The 21,239-nt window shown below is 46.3% G+C and overlaps 1 protein-coding gene across 6 annotated transcripts in view; it reads left to right on the forward strand.

The window, feature by feature from the left end:
- Positions 1-18,876, forward strand: part of tafa1b (TAFA chemokine like family member 1b) — a 115,415-nt gene extending 96,539 nt beyond the window's left edge. For 2 of the 6 annotated variants that reach the window (XM_023793917.2, XM_023793920.2), the window contains exons 4-5: positions 6,854-8,199; positions 12,771-13,761. In XM_023793917.2, coding sequence (XP_023649685.1) covers positions 6,854-7,044 — 191 coding nt within the window. In that variant the 3' untranslated portion in view covers positions 7,045-8,199; positions 12,771-13,761. Of the gene's footprint in view, positions 1-6,853; positions 8,200-12,770; positions 13,762-17,637 lie in introns of those variants that run through there. The other 4 variants (XM_023793921.2, XM_023793919.2, XM_023793922.2 and 1 more) reach the window with 4 other exon arrangements.
- The last annotated feature ends 2,363 nt before the right edge of the window (positions 18,877-21,239 follow it).

Here is a 21,239-nt window from a genome sequence, read left to right on the forward strand (position 1 = left end):
GGGTCTAGGTGAGAGTGTAGCTGCTTTATGCGATTAGCAGGGCTGCACGAGTCCAATTCATCTGCTCGTCATGCCCTCACTCAGGTTAAAAAATGTACTTTTAAACACATGGAGTCAGCGCGGTGCCCCCCCACCCCCCCCCCCAGCACTGCCACGGCCCAGATAAACGTGCGCCCGGGTCCACGTGATTAATGCTCTGTCTTCATGAGTAACGAGGCCGCTTCCGACGATTGCTTCACACCCCTGGGGGCCCCTATAGGTCTGGGCAGCCTGAGAATAGGAGCCATCTCTGCATTTCTCACGCAGCAAGAGCGGCCGTCTAAATTTGGAGGTTCGTCTTTTCCTATTGGGTGACTTTTTGAAGACTTCTAAATAAAGTTGGCCAGCATTGCTAACATCTTCATCTTTCCCAAGTCCTTTTTTTTAATTCAGAACTTTTTCATATAAACTTTTGTCTTTAATTTGAGGAGTATTCTTTCTTTCACTGGATCATCCATTCAGCCATCCATCTTCCATAACAATCCAGTGCAAGGTCACAGCGATTTCACTGGATTAAAAAAATCATAATTTATCCACTATGCAGTAATGAAATATGTGGTATTTGTGTCTGTAATGCCTCTGCTGGCTCACCTGCCCGATAGCTTTGATAGGACAGTCACCTTTATTCTCTCATGACCCCAAAACACCCTATTTGGAAGACAGAATCTGTTTGGCTCAGCAAGTCATTTTCTCCCTGACAATGCTGGGATGTGTTTAAATATCGTCGTCTGAAGATTTGCCAGTAGATAAATGGTGTGGACACCCATCCATTTCAAACAGAGGGCATTGGTACCCTTAAGGCTGAACTGACTGTAATTGTCTGAAAGGGCAGTCGAGAGGTCGGGTCTCTTCCAAGAGGAAAAGGTTAAGCCAGAGTTCTAACTTCGTAAGCACTTCACAAAACTCCTTCTTCCCACCCAGCATCAGGCTTGGTCAGATACCAAGGCTCTACCAACATGGACAGGACTCCAGAAGAATCAGATACATACATTTGGCGAGATTCATCCAGCAAGCCACTCAAGCAGCGTGTCTATGAGATGTGGGCAAAAAGCAGAATGGCCGTAGGTTGGATCTGCTAACAGTTGGCACAGTTATTATTATTATTATTATTTTCGTCTTCAGTGGGTTTAATCACATGTCAAATGGGGTTAGTTTCTTTCAGATGTAAGGGGAAGGAGATGGCGTGGGTGGCACCCATTTAACTGCAAACTCTGTGAAACATTAAACCCGTTAAGACCTACAATCAGACGCTAGTCCTCATACCATCCATTAAGGCAGAAATGAGACACTATACGGCACCACACGGTTCACTGCGGTCAATTAGTCAAGCCGCCCCTGGGACTTGTTTACACAAAAAGCATTTTGTTAAAAAAGGAAGGCAGTGCTGAAGCCATTCTGTGCAATAACAGTAACTTTAGCTCACACTATGATTGAAAAGCCACACAGCTGCATCTGAATAGCTAATGCAGAATCAGCTTACGCTGTAAAGTGAAATAATTGACAATAGTGTCTTTCAGAACCACACTGCTATTGTGGGTCAGCCTAGCAGAACTCATGTCCGCCTCCTGGTTAATTTCATACTCAGAGTCGTGTTTCCATGGTACTCATAGCTGTTATTAGCATTGTCAGTCACTGGAAGTATATCCATACATTATTATAGTTGCCAGCTTATTAATGAACTGTGTTTCTAATTAGATTAGATAAGGGTTTCCGAATGAGAAATAAGCAGACGACTTAATCTGTGCACTAGCTGGTAGTCACAGAAAATGTTAAGCAAAAACACGTCAACATCGCAGGAATGATAAATAACGTGATTTAAACTGAAAGCCACTGTTGAAAAAGGGAAGGTGACCAAAGCAACAAAACTTTTTGCCTGGTTAGAAGTCGACAGCATCCCACGAGGCCGCTTCCCCTTTAATACTCTCTTAGAAGCTCCCAGCCAAAAGCCTTTGGAAGCTGAGCGCTTTGCCGGTCTCTCGCCATGAGTAGCGTGGAGCTGTGAGCGGCAGTGTGGCGATAATGACGTGCTGGGGGGCAGGCTCTGAGCCCGGGCTGTAATCCGGGACCCTCTCGCGGCACATTAGCTGTCAGACACGGAGCCGGATTTGCACCGCCGTTCACGCCCCTGACCAGCACCTGGTACACAGGCAGGAGGCATGTCTGCCAGAGAGTGATGCCCAGGACAGGGCCAGCAGCCTCTGGCTTCCTGATACCCCAGTAATCCACTCCTCCTCCTTTTGCGGAGAGCAGAGATGAAGTTGCTGAAGCTGCTACGCAGAGAGCCGTATGGGGGGTAATTGCAGCAGTCATTATTGGGAGCTCCTGGAAGGGAGAAGGTCACCTGGAGGGACCTGACACCTGCAGAGACGGCACGGAGCGCCGAGCCGCACGCGGGGACGGTCCGACAGCGGCTGGGAATGCCGGCCCTGGAGCGAGAGGCTGAGAAGCATGCTGAGGCATGCCGCCTCAGATGACATCCTGTGAGGTCATCTGGGATATCAGAAGAAGTCATCTGCAGTAAACCTGGTGAATTTCACTTCACATAAAGGGGAGGCCATTTATCACGTTGGTCCTCATGTTTACTCTGGTATTTTTAATATGTGAGGAGATCATGGGAGAAGTATGGCAGGTTCAAGCTAGGAAGTGTAATGTAGAAGGAGGGCCCTTACCTTGGGCGTGCATTTCAAAGTTGTGATTCTGACACAAAGGCTGGCTGCAGACCGTCAGGGATACAGACAGATGCTGTTCACCTCGCAGTACTCTGACGATTTGCATAGCGTGCACATTTCAGTGAAATCAGGAGATAAATTCCTCTTAATGTCAAGGAGTGCATTCTTTCCAGAGTATTCCAGCTTTGTTTATGTAGAACAATTTTGTACATGTAATCTGGTAAACGTTGAACGATGAATCAGATGTCCCTCAAGGCTATTAACATACAGAAGAGATGTTCTGCAGATTGTAGATTGTTACAAGACCCACGAGGATGTTCCCAGATGGCTTTTTATTACACGAATCGCAGAAAAGAACTAAAGGTGAACAGGGAGTTGGATAAGATTCATCAGGAGCGAGGATGCTCTCTCCGTCTGAAGAGGGGAGTGCTACCACACCAGAGCTCTGCCCCCCCACCCCCCCACACGTTGCTAAGGAGACGTCGAGCAGACAGACAATTGCCCAACAGGACCCAGGTGTGCAAGCATGAGCGCGACCGGCCGCTGTCCAGGGTCCTGTGACCTTGCTCTCGAGCCCCAATAAACCAACAAAACGAAGCCCAGAGGGTGACTGGCTCACATCTCAGGGTCATTTTGCTAGTTTACAAAATTTCATACTGTTGCACTAAATGATTAAATGACATGGCATGAACAATATTAGAATGATGACAATATGGAGATGATACCTGAATAACTCTGTACAGTGTGTACCTGTGATGATGTTAGATTAATTGTTTCACTTAGATTTCAATGCAATTACTTAATATGCATTTCGTATATGATATGATGAAGTATAATGCATTTCACTATTACTGAGGTATCAGTTCTGCTCTCCGCAGTAAATATCATTAATCTTACAGACAAACTCAGCCTCATATTTCAAGCTCCTTCGCCAGGCAGTGTTTTAATCTGAATTCTTACTCCTTTTTATTTTAAAGATTGATTTTTCGTGTGGGTATTGCTTTTCATTTCAGGAGGAGTTCTGCATTCAAAGTGCGGAATAGAAAGTCCTCTATAAAATGGCAATGAAGAACTTTTGGAGCTTTCTATAAAAAATAACACATAAACAAAAAGCTGGCTTGAGACAGAGATTAGCCTCTAATTAGTCTATTGCCCTCGATTTTCACTAAGTTCAGTTCATCACTAAATTCAGTATTATGAGTATTTTCATCTTAATAATCCAAGCCTTATGATTGTTGCTTAAGAAAACCAGATAAAAATTATTATATGTGCCGCCTCATGTGCATGGAAAATTGATGTGCAGGAAAAAAAAAACATTTTGATTTCAACATAACTGCTGACCAGCACTTCCTGATAATTACCGTGACAACAGTACACGGCCTTGAAGCCCCCAGGCTGCACGAAGTCTGACTGTTGGGGTCCTTGAGTACAAGGGCAGACCTCTGCATTGCCTGTCAGAATAACCTTATCAAGCTGTCAAGAACCGCAGGCACTAATCAAGACGGAGAAAACAAGCATGAAGTAATTCTCAAAAATGGTGTCCTCGACAGCTGTTGTGTTTTTTTAAACACAATGCAGAGTATTCACTCTGACCAAGATGAGGAAACCCCTCCACAGAGATCAGCTGCTGATTAATAGCTGCCCTGTAACCTTGGTTACATTGACACAGGGAAAGAGAACATTAAGACAGTGAACATTTCACGTGTCTTTGACATTAACCTTCATTTTCAAGCGGTGATTCTAATCACGCTGGGCACTGAAGGGCTTTGGAAACATTATATCTGCAGCAGAAAAATCTTTTGCTTTGTTTTCATACGCACACCAATTTTATCCATAGGGTTAGCTAGTATTGGAATTCCACTCATAATGGAAGCTCCGTAATGGTTTTGTGTGTTGGTAGTTTTTCACAGTGTATTTTATAATCTGATTCCTATTACCTTTTAGATTAAGTCTTAGAACAGAGGTTTGCCTTTTATTACCTATTACTCTCTAATAACATTTTGCACGCCTTGTGTATTATGTTATATGGCCTTGTTAATGGATTCATATTTTGTATAATGGCTCCTCGTATGAGCATCTGACAGATCCTTGTATTGGAGAGCCCTGCATTGGGACCCTGGGGATGCAGAAAGCCTCGTTAAGGGGACATGGGTGAGGAAGCAGGTCTGGGTAACGGCTGGCCATTATGAATGCCATTGCACTGACAGGAAGTGACATTTTACACCGTCACCGAGTGTGACAGCTGATAAAATGTTTTAACCAGCGGAGTGTCGTGTAATCTAGCAAACACGACAGACACCACGTGCAAATGAAGTCTCAGGAAAATGGCAATAAACTATCAGCTGTGAGGAACGAGCCATGGAACCGGGAAGAATATGTGATTTTCTGGGTTTCTGATGCCTGGAATAATATTATGCCGTTCAGACGGGACTCACAATGTTTAAAAACAGCTTGGAAGGAGATGTGATGCCACGTCGAAGGGGGTGAGCAGGTGGGGGTGTTCTCTGTGTGGCTGTTTACTTTGTGGGGGGTGTAAACTTAGCCGCAGTATGGTGGGAAAGTCAAAGGTGGGCGTTTGCTGTGTAGGAACAACACGATTTATTGCGCTGTAAGGAAACCTCAGAGGACACACTCGGCTGAGTTCGGGAAACGGCGCCATGGCGACTGAGAAGGAGATTGCAAGGCCATTCATATCTGGCCAGTTTCCGGAAGTTTCTGCATTCCTCTCCATTGCCTCTGTGACGGAAAGCCTCAATTAATCACAGACAAGATTAAATAGGGGGGTGATGTTTATGTGTGTGTGTGTGTGTGTGTGTGTTTGGGTTTGTGTAATGAGCCTGTAATGATAGCCCAGTAAAATGAGAGCAGAACTTGCAAAGTGTCCAGGCCAGGCAGAATGGGCCAAGCAGACCAGGTAGGATGGGTCTGACAAGAACTGGATTCTGAAAGTTAATCTGAGCCAGTGGCTCCCCAGTGACTTCAGCATACTCACCCATTGATAGCCTGGTGAGTAAGAGATGCTAATCAGCAGGGGATTATACATTATACTTCAGAATAAGGCATAACTGTTGTGGAGGAGTTTGTGCCAGGATACTCAGCTGGATTTTCTTTTGATTTAGTCAGAGAGAGCAAGCTTCTGACGCGAGGCGATGGTCCAGGGTCACTTTACGGGCCGCAGACTTCTCCAGCCAAGCCGGGGTGCGTTCCCTTGTGAACCTGAGTGCTCCACAGAACTGGTCCCTTTCGAAACAAACTCCAATGTGATGCAGATACCTCATCATCATGATGATAGGGTTGCGTTTCCTGCGAGGGATCTACTGTACCTGAGCTCAATTTATAGCTGTTGATTTTAGTTTTAACAAATTACTTTAATTATGGCTATCGATTTTAGTTGTGGCTATTGACTTTGATTATAGTTAACTTTAGTTGTAGCTATTGACTTTACTTGTAGCTATCGGATTTAGTTGTAGCTATGGACTTTAATTATAGCTATTGACTTTAGTTGTAGCTATTGACTTTATTTATAGCTATCAGCTTTAGATGTAGCTATCAACTTTAATTATAGCTATCAACTTCCGTTATGGCCTTCAACTTCAGTTATAGCTACTGTGAGTGTCGCTGTAACGTGAGCCGTTGAAGACACGGCTGCAATACAGGTCACCTGATGTTCACCTCGACAGAAAATTCAATGTGTTTCATCTTGTTAGTGGTTTTATAATCAGCTCTAAACAGTGTTTATTCAGAACTTCTCCAGGGAAGTTGTGCAGGACACACACCCACATACAGTACTCACTTCTAACCCTATTGTAGAGTTGCTAGCTCCTGTGTGAATCACATGACCTTTGCATGTCCATTTGGTCGACGATTATCAGCATCTAAGAAAGCCATTGTCGAACAAGGGTGGAATCAGCCGCCATTCGTCTGTGGTTGAGACTGCCTGAGCTGAAAATAAGACCAAATGTGTTCCGCTAATGGTTGGCTGGGCTTCCTGTGAGACGGGGTCACTCTCGTGTGTCTTTGAGGCCCTAAAATACGAAAGTAAAGATGAATGCAATCTTGAGCATCTGACCTTTACGTGCTTTGCCCCACTGTTCCGGTGCGTGCGGCCCGAGACTCACCGCCCCCTCCACACCCGCCCCCCGCAGCCTCCATCGTCATTGGGAAGTGGTGGTGCGAGATGGAGCCCTGTCTGGAGGGAGAGGAGTGCAAGACACTGCCAGACAACTCCGGCTGGATGTGCTCCTCCGGGAACAAGATCAAGACGACCAGGGTAAGGGATCCCGACCCTGTGCTCGCTGGCGCGCACTCTGACTCGCTAGCGGGGCCTCGCCCGTGACTCCCACTCATACTGATGGTGAGAATGACAAACCCGGCCGGCCAGCGGGGCCGACGCACACCCAGCGGCTGGTCCACCGGCTCGCTGCCTGTTTCCTGCACCGCGGCGAACGCACCTGTCAGTCACAGCTGCCAGTAACACCGAACTGCCGAAGCTGCATCAAAAGCGTGCGGCAGCAGCCAGCTGGTAAACATGCCGGGCTCATCAGCAACACACCAGCTAATTATTCCGCGCTCACACATCAAAAAGGGCCAGACCGCTGCGTAAACCCTAAACAAACGCGAGTGGATCGATGAGAAGTCCACAGCAAGGCGCATTAGTCACACATCTTGAAGTCCAAGCCATCTGTACGGGCCAGCACCCAAATAAAGCTTTACGTGATCTTCGACATCACGCTCAGAGCTCACCTTAACCATCCTCCGAGTGTGTCGGTGGAAAAAGGGTTTCTCAAAAAGTCATAAACTGGGTGTCAACAAAATGGGGGTAGTGACTCTTTCCAAGAATTTCCATCTAGGTGCAGGGAGTATTACAGTAAGTCAGAGACCATACACTGGCCATACACTGCCTTACCAAGGAACACGGTCACCCATAAAACTGGAGCATCAGGCATGCCAAACACCGCCTCAGTCTCTGACCCAATTGGACCTTGCACCCTCTTCTTCATTCTGTCATTTGTGACACACGAAACGGTGAAATCAGTCTTGAATCATGACTAGCCAGCAAACGGTTTCTCAAAGCTGTCCCCGAGACCAGATAACGTGAACAGAAGTTGACTGGATACCATTTTTTCGACTTGTCAAGGTAAGAATCGCAATACTAATCTTCAAAGCCTGAATTGTTTGCATAATGTTTTAACGCTTTAACAGATGTGTCTCCTTGTGATATTGTTTGATTGCCTTTGAAGAGAACTGTTTTGTACTCTTTTGTAATGCTGTTCAAGATAACTTTGAAGCACGAAGGGTGGGGACCTCTTGTCCTCACGCTTAAGGTGAGGAAGGCTTAAAGAGCATGAATAATACACACATGTGACCTGTGACCCTCACCCCTGTGGCATTTCCTCTGCAGAACACCCAGCCATACTCATCCTTTTAGTTCTGGAAGCAAAGTTCAAGGAGGGATGAATTGACATGGGGCAGCATCATTGCTTCTAAAAAGGTTGGTCTTCCTCAAACGACTGGACCACTTTTGACTGTGAAATATTTTGCACCGCTTCCTGCAACTGTATCCGGGCAACCGCGGTCGGCCAAACTGTGATCACGCTGCGTGTGTTTTCACGGTCCATATGATTGGATGGCGGACATGAGGACCTTGTGTTTCCTGCTCTGTGCGTCACCGTGTCAGCACCTTGTTCAGAAGCTTTTCTAGGATATTAATATGCACGTGCATGTTGGAAAGTCGGCTGTTAATGGTATAACAATGACATTAATAGATGTAGACATTACCCATTTGTCGTCAGATAGGGATGTCGTGTAGGGAGACCACAAAAAGCCAGTCGAAATGTCTGTTTCTCACAGATACACATGACTTAGGGATCCAAAGCAGGAAACTGAGCCAAAATGCTAACCAAGAGAACTTATAGATGTAAGCATTGCCTCATTTTCTCTGTGAAATTGGCAGGGTTAGTATACGGATTGGGTTTCAACTGGTCCCGGATCGATACCGAGGCCACAATCGAGCCAGATCAAAACACGAAGCCCAGAACGGATACCGCACAAACACATGGAAACATGAAGAACGTTCCAGATCAATGTGCCAGGCCTTTTAACACACATTCAGAGCAGAGGCACTCCGGCAGACACCCCAAGGCTAGCCTGGGGCACTCGATTTTACCTTTGTGTTTTCTAACCTTATAATTATTGCAGTTGTATGTTTTTTTCTTTCCTTTTCAAAAGATGAACATAAAAATATATTGAATGTGGCCTTGTAATTATGGCCATAGTGGTGTAAGTATGTGTGGGTGTGCAATAGAAAACAGGCTACAGAAATTAATACACAGCAAAAGGCTGAGGTTACAACAAGGTTTGCGATAGCTAATTATAAAATAACTCCAAAATGAAAATAAACGGGTACAATCTCACACCGTGGGTGTTAACAGGTCCTCCAATGTCACCTATGGATTTCATTTTTTCTGTTATTTTGGAACATCAACCTGTACATTGTTAAAAAAAAAAGTACAATGGAGCTGACCTCGGTATTTCAGAGAAATGAACACAGTTCCCTATTATAAAATAGCTTTAAACCAAACAAGGGAGTCCAGGAAACCATATTGTAGATAAAGAATACAATATCATTGGATATATGCATGATACCTCATACATCAACACTGAGAAGGACAAAACACTATATACTATCGAGCCAAAAGGTAATGTTCATACACAAGACATCAGGGCAACACTGTGTGTGTACATACTGACTCTGCCACAACACTGCATGTGTAGATACTGACTGCCACAACACTGTGTGTGTACATACTGACTCTGCCACAACACTGTGTGTGTACATACTGACTCTGCCACAACACTGTGTGTGTACATACTGACTCTGCCACAACACTGTGTGTGTACATACTGACTCTGCCACAACACTGAATGTGTACATACTGACTCTGCCACAACACTGTGTGTGTACATACTGACTCTGCCACAACACTGTGTGTGTACATACTGACTCTGCCACAACACTGTGTGTGTACATACTGACTCTGTCACAACACTGCATGTGTACATACTGACTCTGCCACAACACTGTGTGTGTACATACTGACTCTGCCACAACACTGAATGTGTACATACTGACTCTGCCACAACACTGTGTGTGTACATACTGACTCTGCCACAACACTGCATGTGTAGATACTGACTGCCACAACACTGTGTGTGTACATACTGACTCTGCCACAACACTGTGTGTGTACATACTGACTCTGCCACAACACTGTGTGTGTACATACTGACTCTGCCACAACACTGTGTGTGTACATACTGACTCTGCCACAACACTGAATGTGTACATACTGACTCTGCCACAACACTGTGTGTGTACATACTGACTCTGCCACAACACTGTGTGTGTACATACTGACTCTGCCACAACACTGTGTGTGTACATACTGACTCTGCCACAACACTGTGTGTGTACATACTGACTCTGCCACAACACTGAATGTGTACATACTGACTCTGCCACAACACTGTGTGTGTACATACTGGTTCTGCCGCAACACTGTGTGTGTACATACTAACTCTGCCATAACACTACACGTGTGCATACAGTACTTACTCTGCCACAACACTGCATGTGTAGCTACTGACTGCCATAACACTGCATGTGTACATACTGACTCTGCCACAACACTGTGTGTACATACTGGTTCTGCCACTACACTGTGTGTGTAGATACTGACTCTGCCACAACACTCTTTGTGTACATACTAGTTCTGCCACAACACTACACGTGTACAAACTGACTCTAACACTACATCTGTACACGTCGACTCTGCCACAACACTATATCTGTGCATGCTGACTCTGCCACAACACTACGCCTGTACATACTGACTTTGTCACAACAGTACTTCTGTACATCCTGACTGTCACAACAGTATTTCTGTACATACTGACTCAGCCACAACCACACTTAGAGTAGGGATCATATTAACACTGCTGAAATCAGGGGTGTCCCTCGTGTGTCATCCCTGGCCTGGAATCTTTGGGAACAATGACTTTGCCCCCCAGGACAGCACTGGGAGAAGTAATCCGCCGAGATTGGCGACCGTGTAAAACACAGGGAGGCCCCTGAACTTTGGTCTTACTCAGACAGACATGACTCGGGGATCAGATGCTGCACAAGCACTCAAAATGTACCACATGAAGGAGAAAGGTAGATGCTATTTCAGTATAGTCATCATTTCACCTTATTAAAATATCTCTGCTGTCATTATTCTCCCTTTCTGTGCAGTGACACTCTCCTGTGGTATTTTATTCTCTGGTTCCTCCATCTTGAGCATGCTTATATGAAATTACAGCCCAGACATGAAGCAAGCGATCAGCTCCGGCGCAGTCATTTTTAAAGCTGTCTGTTAATCTGCCTTCTCATTCAGCCTGGCATCACATCAGCAGGGTGAAATACCTCTCTCTCTTTCAGGCAACTGGATACCACTTAATTCAATTTATTGTTGCTTCCAGTCTTGCTAGTCTGTTTTATTTATTTCTTTGCTTTGACATAAAAAGAAAAGACTCACAGCCCCAGTGCTCTACAGCACCCCCTTCTCATCACATGCAGTGATATTAGTAGATGTTGGAGTCAAGACCTAGATCCTCCTAATCACATGTAGTGGTGCAAGTGCATGTAGGAATCAGGACCTAGATCCTCCTAATCATACACAGTGGTGGGAGTAGATGTTGGAATCAGGACCTAGATCCTACTAATCATACGTAGTGGTGTGAGTAGATACCAGTCAGAACCTAAATCCTAATCATAAAGTGGTGTGAGTAGATATAGGAGTCAGAACCTAGATCCTCCTAATCATACATAGTGGTGTGAGTAGATGTAGGAATCAGAACCTAGATCCTACTAATCATACGTAGTGGTATGAGTAGATGTAGGAATCAGGACCTAGATCCTCCTAATCATACACAGTGGTGGGAGTAGATGTTGGAATCAGAACCTAGATCTGCCTAATCATACATAGTGGTGTAAGTAGATACGAGTCAGAACCTAGATCCTAATCATAAAGTGGTGTGAGTAGATATAGGAGTCAGAACCTAGATCCTCCTAATCATACATAGTGGTGTGAGTAGATGTAGGAATCAGAACCTAGATCCTACTAATCATACGTAGTGGTGTGAGTAGATACGAGTCAGAACCTAGATACTAATCATAAAGTGGTGTGAGTAGATATAGGAGTCAGAACCTAGATCCTCCTAATCATACATAGTGGTGTGAGTAGATGTAGGAATCAGAACCTAGATCCTACTAATCATACATAGTGGTGTGAGTAGATATGAGTCAGAACCTAGATCCTAATCATACATAGTGGTGTGAGTAGATGTAGGAATCAGAACCTAGATCTGCCTAATCATACATAGTGGTGTGAGTAGATATAGGAATCAGAACTTAGATCCTACTAATCATACGTAGTGGTGCAAGTAGATGTAGGAATCAGAACCTAGATCCTCCTAATCATACATAGTGGTGTGAGTAGATATAGGAGTCAGAACCTAGATCCTACTAATCATACATAGTGGTGCAAGTAGATGTAGGAATCAGAACCTAGACCTGCTTAATCAAGCATAGTGGTGTGAGTAGCTGTAGGGGTCAGAACCTAGATCCTCCTAATCATATGTAGTGGTGTGAAAAGACATAGGAGTCAGAACTTAAATCCTCCTAAGGATATGTAGTGATATGGCTAGATATACATCTCAGGACCTAGATCTTCTTAATCATACGTACTGGTATGAGTAGATGTATAAGTCAGAACTGAAATCCTCCTAATCATATATAGTGATGAAAGTAGATGTAGGAGTCAGGACCCAGATCCACTTAACCATATGTAGTTCTTTAAGTAATTACTCATATGAAATGCTTCTCATTACTCAAGTGCTCTGTGTTGAATCAGAACCATAATCATACATCCTGTAGTGGTGTGAGTAGGCATTGGAGTCAGAAGATAGCCAAGGCCATCCCTGACACACCTCTCTTTCTCTGTCTCTCTTTCTGTCTTTCAGAGAGGGGCCTCCCTTACCTGTATCAGCAGACAAGGCAGGCATTTTGTTTGGGGAGTCACGTTGAGGGGAGCTGGAGACGCCCATACTCACGCCCAGCATAGATCCTCATTCTGCTCCACTGGCTAAATACCGTTAACAGACGCTGGCCTAACCTTAATACAAAGGCTGGATATTCGCTGTGCGGTGAAGAATGTTCTACTCAGCAACAGGGTCATGTGCTCTGTGCTCCCAGATTGCGCTCATTAGACGGGTTGGATCGGGTTGTGTGCATTATTCATCGTGTCATTAGGAGATTTAGATGCAAAAGGCACAGAGGGTAACACTGTGGCCAAAAAGAACAGACCTGGTGCCATGAGGTTGCCAGTTCAGAACCCGGGAAGGATGCTGAACTTAACACAGTTACTTCAGCGTTTATGCATCTGCTGATTACTGAGGACCATGCGAGCTGCTTTCTGCAAGCGTGTTTTCCAAATGACTATAACCGAGATGTATTTATAAACCATGTAGACAAAGACCATAATGGGAGAGTTGAAAAAAATGACAGGCTCCTCGTGGGAGATACCGCACAGTAAATACTCGAGCAGACTTCCTTTTTAGACATGTGAATTGCTATTCTTTTATTTAGATGGGCTGTTTTCCAAGAGAGATGAGTAAGGGTCATTTTTTTCACAAAAAGGCTTTCTAAGCAAACACGGCCTTTCAGCGCAGTTCTTTAATGTTTAAACACCACATGTTTCTATATTAGAAAACAGACGGCAAGCAGCAGAGCAGAGGCTCACAGTAACAGACACCCATCTGCTCGTCTTTTTCACAGGGACTCTTATTACGAGCCGATAAATTGACGCCGGCTCAGGCTATCGAATCAGGAGTCAGGCGATCGATTGAACAGTGCAATGAGCATTAAGCGGATCCGGCCCTTTGACCACCACTTCCTGTTTCTGTACGCTCTGCTTGCAACTGTGAATGTCACATTAAATAGATTTTGATGCAATTTGTTGCCTGGAGTTTTCTTTGTTGTTTTTCAGCAGCTGATGCATAAATACCAGTGGGATGAATCTGTGTGTAACACTCAGTAGTCAGTTTATTAGGTACACCTGGTTTCTAACGCAAATAGCCTGATTTCCAAACAGCGCATTACGTGACTGCAATTCAGTACATACAGCACACCGACAGGGTCAAGAGATTCACATACTGTGTGGCTAAGATGCCTGGTCTATAAGTGAATTTGAATGTGGTGTGATTGTTAGTCAGATGTGATGTTTCCAGCATCTCAGAAACAGCCACATTCTGGAGATTTTCACACAATGCAGTGACTGGAGTTCAGGGAGAATAGTGTGATGAACAAAAGACATCCAGTCAATGGCATTTCTCTCACTGAAAACCCCTCATTAATGATACAGGACAGAGGAGAATGGCCAGACTCATTACAGCTCACAGGAAGGACACAAGTGCAAAAAGTAAGAGCTCATTATATTGGTGCATGGAAAGACTTCTCTGAATGCAAAGCTCTTCAACCGTCAAAGTACTTCTGGAGTGGGTACTACATGGTACTAGCTAGGTGTACCTAATAAAGTGGGTCCTACCCGGCACTAGCTAGGTGTACTGTACCTAATAAAGTGGGTCCTACCCGGTACTAGCTAGGTGTACCTAATAAAGTGGGTCCTACCCGGCACTAGCTATGTGTACCTAATAAAGTGGGTCCTACCCGGTACTAGCTATGTGTACCTAATAAAGTGGGTCCTACCCATTACTAGCTAGGTGTACCTAATAAAGTGGGTCCTACCCGGCACTAGCTATGTGTACCTAATAAAGTGGGTCCTACCCATTACTAGCTATGTGTACCTAATAAAGTGGGTCCTACCCATTACTAGCTAGGTGTACCTAATAAAGTGGGTCCTATCCGGCACTAGCTAGGTGTCCCTAATGCAGTGGGTCCTACCCGGTACTAGCTAGGTGTACCTAATAAAGTGGGTCCTACCCGGTACTAGCTAGGTGTCCCTAATAAAGTGGGTCCTACCCGGTACTAGCTAGGGGTACCTAATAAAGTGGGTCCTACCCGGCACTAGCTAGGTGTACCTAATAAAGTGGGTCCTACCCGGTACTAGCTAGGGGTACCTAATAAAGTGGGTCCTACCCGGTACTAGCTAGGGGTACCTAATAAAGTGGGTCCTACCCGGTACTAGCTAGATGTACCTAATAAAGTGGGTCCTACCCGGTACTAGCAAGGGGTACCTAATAAAGTGGGTCCTACCCGGTACTAGCTAGATGTACCTAATAAAGTGGGTCCTACCCGGTACTAGCTAGGGGTACCTAATAAAGTGGGTCCTACCCGGTACTAGCTAGATGTACCTAATAAAGTGGGTCCTACCCGTTACTAGCTAGGGGTACCTAATAAAGTGGGTCCTACCCGGCACTAGCTAGGGGTACCTAATAAAGTGGGTCCTATCCGGTACTAGCTAGGTGTACCTAATAAAGTGGGTCCTATCCGGTACTAGCTAGGTGTACCTAATAAAGTGGGTCCTACTTGGCACTAGCTAGGTGTATCTAATAAAGTGGGTCCTACCTGGTACTAGCTAGATGTACCTAATAAAGTGGGTCCTACTCGGTACTAGCTAGGGGTACCTAATAAAGTGGGTCCTACCCGGCACTAGCTAGGGGTACCTAATAAAGTTGGTCCTACCCGTTACTAGCTAGGGGTACCTAATAAAGTGGGTCCTACCCGGTACTAGCTAGGTGTCCCTAATAAAGTGGGTCCTACCCGGCACTAGCTAGGGGTACCTAATAAAGTGGGTCCTACCCGGTACTATCTAGGTGTCCCTAATAAAGTGGGTCCTACCCGGTACTAGCTAGGTGTACCTAATAAAGTGGGTCCTACCCGGTACTAGCTAGGTGTACCTAATAAAGTGGGTCCTACTCAGTACTAGCTAGGTGAACCTAATAAAGTGGGTCCTACTCAGTACTAGCTAGGTGTACCTAATAAAGTGGGTCCTACCCGGTACTAGCTAGGTGTACCTAATAAAGTGGGTCCTACTCAGTACTAGCTAGGTGAACCTAATAAAGTTGCCATATTTGCATGCACACTCACACTAAATACACACATCTAAACACACTCATGCATACATATAGCATCATGAGGTGCAGGATGGAAACATCTCCATAATGCAGGGCAGTTCTCCTCATGCCTTGAAGGTCTAAGAAGCATTTTAATGTGGTCAGTGGATTAGGATGCATATTGCTGTATTCCAGACCGGATTGCTTCAGAAAATCATCTTAACAGTCTCCAAACAGCTGCGGAGCTCATTAAACACGAGAGGGTTACAAGACATCTAAACGACCTGCCTTAACTGACAGGCATGGATAGCGGGCTAACTCCAGCTTAACAAAGCTCATGGGGGTGGGGGTTGGGACAGTATATCATGTCTGGGCACATAGGTCCGTTATTTTCTGCCTGACAAGATCAGGCATGACATTATGCAGAGCAGTGGTTGGAGTGGAGACGTCCGCCTGCACGTCAGCGAGCCCACGGCGCCCACACTCGCGTCGCCCAGCAACCACCGCTACTGCCGAGAGACGCTTGAAAGGGGACGTACGCTCTGGTGCTGAGATACCCAGACAGGGACCAACTTAAGGCTTATATGTGGCCCGCTTTGATCAGGAAGAGAAGAATTGGGCAGAATCTGTGGCGACCCTAGCATCTGTCAGCATTCGGGGCGCTAAAACAATCAGCCGCTCAGCGAAACAAAGTCAATCTATCATGAAAGGAGTCTTCTGTAGCTGGAAGCCGTTGTCAGACTTCATTATCGGCAAGGCTGACAGCGTATTTTTTAAGCTAGATAATAGGCTGCGATTTATATTAAGCCACATTCTATGTGCTAAAACTTTTTTTAATTTTCAAAATCAGTCATGTAGCAACACAAACCCAAGCCACTTGTTTTATTTTTAAATATGTTTCATTAAAGCTATGTATATATGTATGTGTTTACACACAAATTACTCTGAAACAATGGGCAGTGACCTTTCAAACATGGCCGCCCATATCGGGTCATGAGCGCGGGCAGCCATGACAGGAGCGATCAGTCAGTGTGGTTCAATCACTCAGCGTGAGGCAGCAAGTCCTCTCCCCGACCGCCAGGCCCCGGCGTCCTCCGTCCGTGCTCCAATCACCGGGCACCTGCCCGCCGTCAGTGGTGGTGCGGGGGCCTGTCAGAGCACACCACAGGTGCTCCAATAAGCCGCAGGGGTTGTTTTTAATTAGCCCAGCTGCGAGTGCTGCCCCTCCGATTCCAGCACGCCGATGCTGCCCTTTTGTATCATGCAGGTGTCTCCGTTCGTCACGCCGGAAATGCCGATGCTTCCGAGACAGGAAAAGAAAAAGCCATTCCAGTGCCCCCCCCCCCCCCCCGTGTGGATGAGTTGTTTTAAATGCTGGGGTGTGATTAAATGTAGATGCTTTAGTTTTTTGAGCGCATGTTCGGAGCAACCTCTCTTTTACAGGCAACCTGCACCTCGCTCTGGATGAATTTATCTTGAGCCCATGGGGTGGGGTGGGGGGCCTTAAGACCTCGTTCCGCTCCTTGCCGGCTAGAACAGTGCCACTGGACCTGCCGGGGTTCTCGGGTGAATTTTTAAGTTCAGTAACATCCGCCCCCCCCCCCCCATGCCTTAAATGCCCCACATTCATGCCAAAGTGTGTTTTTTAGGAGAAACCGTGGCAGGTTGGTGAGAGAAGAATACCAAACACTGTAGCTCAAAAGCTTTCCCATTTTGAGATGTGGGTGGAGGGATTCCTGGGGGCATGGTCCTTCTGTGCTCCTCCGCCTTTGTACGATCTAAGTGTTCCTATGTGTCTGTGTTTTCTCTCTTTTAGATTCATCCGCGGACCTAACAAAGAGCTCGCTCGCAGACGATGAACACCGATTCAGCTGTTAAACGGGAAAAAAACACCATTCCAACGAGGGAGACCTGACAAGATTATTTGGCTCATTGACTTACCCGAAAAGAGGATATTGCTCACGGTAGAGCAGCGGATCTGGGTTTGGCTCTAAAGATTTCACATCTTGCTGACTGATCCTTCCTGACAAACTGGCCCATCACCGGGGACTATTCCACAACTGTTGCCTCTCGATCTCTGCGTGTGCTTCTTCACCTCTTTCGACTAACAAAGCTTTACCAGGACTAGGTAGAAATTGTACAGGCTTATCCCAAACACCTACCCATGCCACCCCAACTCATCCTGGGTAAGTGGGATGGCCCAGGCAGTGATGTCTCTCACCTTTCAATCGGGGAATTCCAAAGGATCCCCAACGACCCTTAAAGAAAGCTGATAGATGGTGTACATGAAACTGGCAAGGTAATCTGCCATTTCCCCGCTTCCAGGCCTGAGACTCAGCAGGCCAGCTTTCCTGGACTCACAGAGGACTCTGGACTCCTGGCAGCTCCACTGCCCACCACTGGGGAGAGCAGCGAGTCTCGGGGCCATGCGGGAGGCAGCTGGGGGGCGTGCCAGCACACCGACCCCCACCCTGTCAGCTTGCACCGCCCGTCTCATTCGAGCTGTCTTTATATTAACAAACTCTGTATATAAACACTGGAAAGTTCTTACGGTGACACGGCTCGCCGGGACGCCCAATCAGACGGTCCTCGGTGACACAGTAACCTGTGACATATTAGTCTCCCGTTATGACATGTGTCGGTCCCCGTCTGTGAGTGGAACGCCTCTCATTTCTCTCGGACCATTCCAGGTCTTTGCTTGCACCGAGGAATTTCTAAAACAGCCTACACAGGCAAACGTGTTGTCTCGTTTTTCGATCGAGTGCCGTGTTTGAATCCAGAGAACCTGTCTAGTATTTGCGATAAAACACTGTACAGATGAATCTCACAAACAGAAGCAGACAGTGAGGAAAGGAAGTCTTCCCATGTCCTCGTGAAACAGGTCGCATAGTAACTAGGCCCCCCGTTAGCGGTATAATGACATTTCAAGCTGTTGTTTCCTTTTAACGTGTGACATTGATGCATTATGTTGACTCATGCTTGTTTGTTTGTAGTTTTTACTCAAATTCAGGAAGAGGAGCTGAATGTGAAAAATAAAATTGTGGGAAAAAACCTAGCTGGCATTCAGTCTAAAAATTCCCCAGTAGATATAAAGCCTAATCATAATTAATAAAAATAATACAGAGATTTGTCTAAATGAATAATGGTCGCCTCGGTGAGGCACGTCTATTTTCCTGTTAAAAATGGCTGGAACTCAGTCATCCATCTACCTCTCCATCCCCTACATTAGCCTGCAACGCTACTGTCATTTTCCTAAGGAGAAATTCTCTGTTATTCTCTGTGCATGTTACTTGCGTACATGCCGCCATCTTAATTAAATATGGATGTCAAAAGAAAGTTCTCAGTCCCTAACCATAATAAAAATCCCACACCCTTCAGATGAACAGCTGGATACCAGAGTGAAATATCAGCACCCAAGAGCTCAAAACATCCAACACCAAAGTCCTCCGATACTGGAGAGTGAGTAAGCACACCCAAACAGGAGTGAAATGGCTGTGGTACCCTTCGTGGAACAGTCACACTTCTCATTAAAAACAATCCCCATTGTGTCATGTAGGCACCATCTGCCCTGGTTCCTCAGTGCCTTAGTACGGTCAGGATAGAGATTTCCTTGATTTTACGGCGAGCTATCTTGCCTCTGCTGGGTCTCACCCAGCTCGCGTGAAGGACAGCAACTGGCATTTTCAGCCGCACATTCTGCATTAGCCGGACTTATAAATGTCAGCGTTCGTAACAATGTTAGTCCTCTCCGGGCCTAATTCCAGCCGAACACTGATGGTCTTTGGCAGGATTTCTAACCACCGTTTAATAAAATTAACACGTTGTCATGTTTCAAATGGCCCTATTAATACATCTGCAGTGGCTGTACTGAGTCATAATTACGGAGAACCCTGTGACCCAGAACAGACAGAAGCCAGCGTTCTGGGGACTCGTCTTATTTTCTGCAGTGCCACTTGCTGCCGGCTTTACATCTCGTGCGTACGGCGATGTTCTGACATTTCTAGCACAGCGGGCTGTCCCTCCTACCCCACGACACATTCCAAGCGCATAAAAGCGTGCGGGTGTTAAAATGCGGCGCGCTTTCGACACGCTGAGGCACGTCTCCGTCAGCTCACGGTGGATGGCAAGCTTGTCACCGTGGGAGCAGCCTCTGCATGGCGCTGTGACAGTCACATGACACAGTTATCAGCAGGCCGACTGAAAGATCTTTGTAATAATCAATATGGTGGTAAAAGAAGCAAAATCCAGGCCAATAATGATTACAGCTCAACAGTGTATGAGGGGGCATTTAATACTGACTGTAACTAGAAAAAAAAATGTACAAAATAGAAAATCAAAATATATTAACCATCTATGGTTTACAGAGCTGCCCTCTGGAGCGCCTGCACACCACCGATATGTTTGCAAAACTTCTGACTGGTAGCATGAAGTTCCAGTAGGGGGCGCTTCCTCCAGAATTAGCCCATCTGCCCAGCGCCTCTCCTGCCCCAAGGCCTGTGTGTAGCAGGGGCAGCACCGGGAGGAGAAGGGGGTGGACGCGGGGGGCTAGTTTGGCTTTGAGTTGTGTCCCCAGGTCAGGGCAGTCAGCCAGCTATCTCCCAGGGAGCTGGGCGGCTGTAGCCAGTAAGGGTGGCCTGTGACACGAAAGCAGTCAAAAAGTCGCCTCGGGGGCCTGAGTACAAACTGCTCCTGCGCCTCCTGTTCCAGAACATTCTCTGGTGAGCACACCTCTGGAACAGGCCACCAGCTGCCGGCGGACCCACTCCAAGAAGAGCTCCCTTATTTGGTCCTGCGATCCACCCTCTGACAGGGCCTCAGTCTGCCTGCAAATGGCTGGATGGGGCTGGACCACAGAGCCACACACGCGGCCATCCTCTCTCATGCCGATGGAGGTGTCCCTCTCCCAGGAGCCGCAGGGGGTGTCAGCAGGAAGGCCGCTGTCTTCTCTGCTTGAGAACTCCCCGTCATCGTTCCGGCAGAGCTGCTGCCGTTGCTCCCGAACGGCGTCGACGGCGGGTCGAGGTTCCAGACGCCCGCTTTGTGGTCTGTCCTGCATTTCAGCACCACGGGTAACTCTGAGAGGCTGGGAGGTGGGTTTCCCTCGTTCCCCACTGAGGCCCAGCCTCGGCCTGCTCGAGCTTTAGGGAGCATCTGATAGTCGAAGGAAGGGGAACAGAGCTGCTCCGTCCGAAGGCACGGCAGTCCCGCATTGTGAATATATCGCTGTGATTTCTATAGCAGGAAATTACCACAGAACTTTCATTGACAGGTAAAATAAAGCCGTTAGCTGAGGCTTTGTCTCAATGCCTGTTAAGAGTAACTCCAAGGCAGCTTTTGGTGAAAGATAACCAAAATTTCAGTGGACATGTAATGGTGAAATGTTTCAGTAAACCCAGGCAATCGATTAAAACTGATTTT

This window comes from Paramormyrops kingsleyae, chromosome 8, assembly GCF_048594095.1.
Source record: "Paramormyrops kingsleyae isolate MSU_618 chromosome 8, PKINGS_0.4, whole genome shotgun sequence".
NCBI classification, from domain to species: Eukaryota; Metazoa; Chordata; class Actinopteri; order Osteoglossiformes; family Mormyridae; genus Paramormyrops; species Paramormyrops kingsleyae.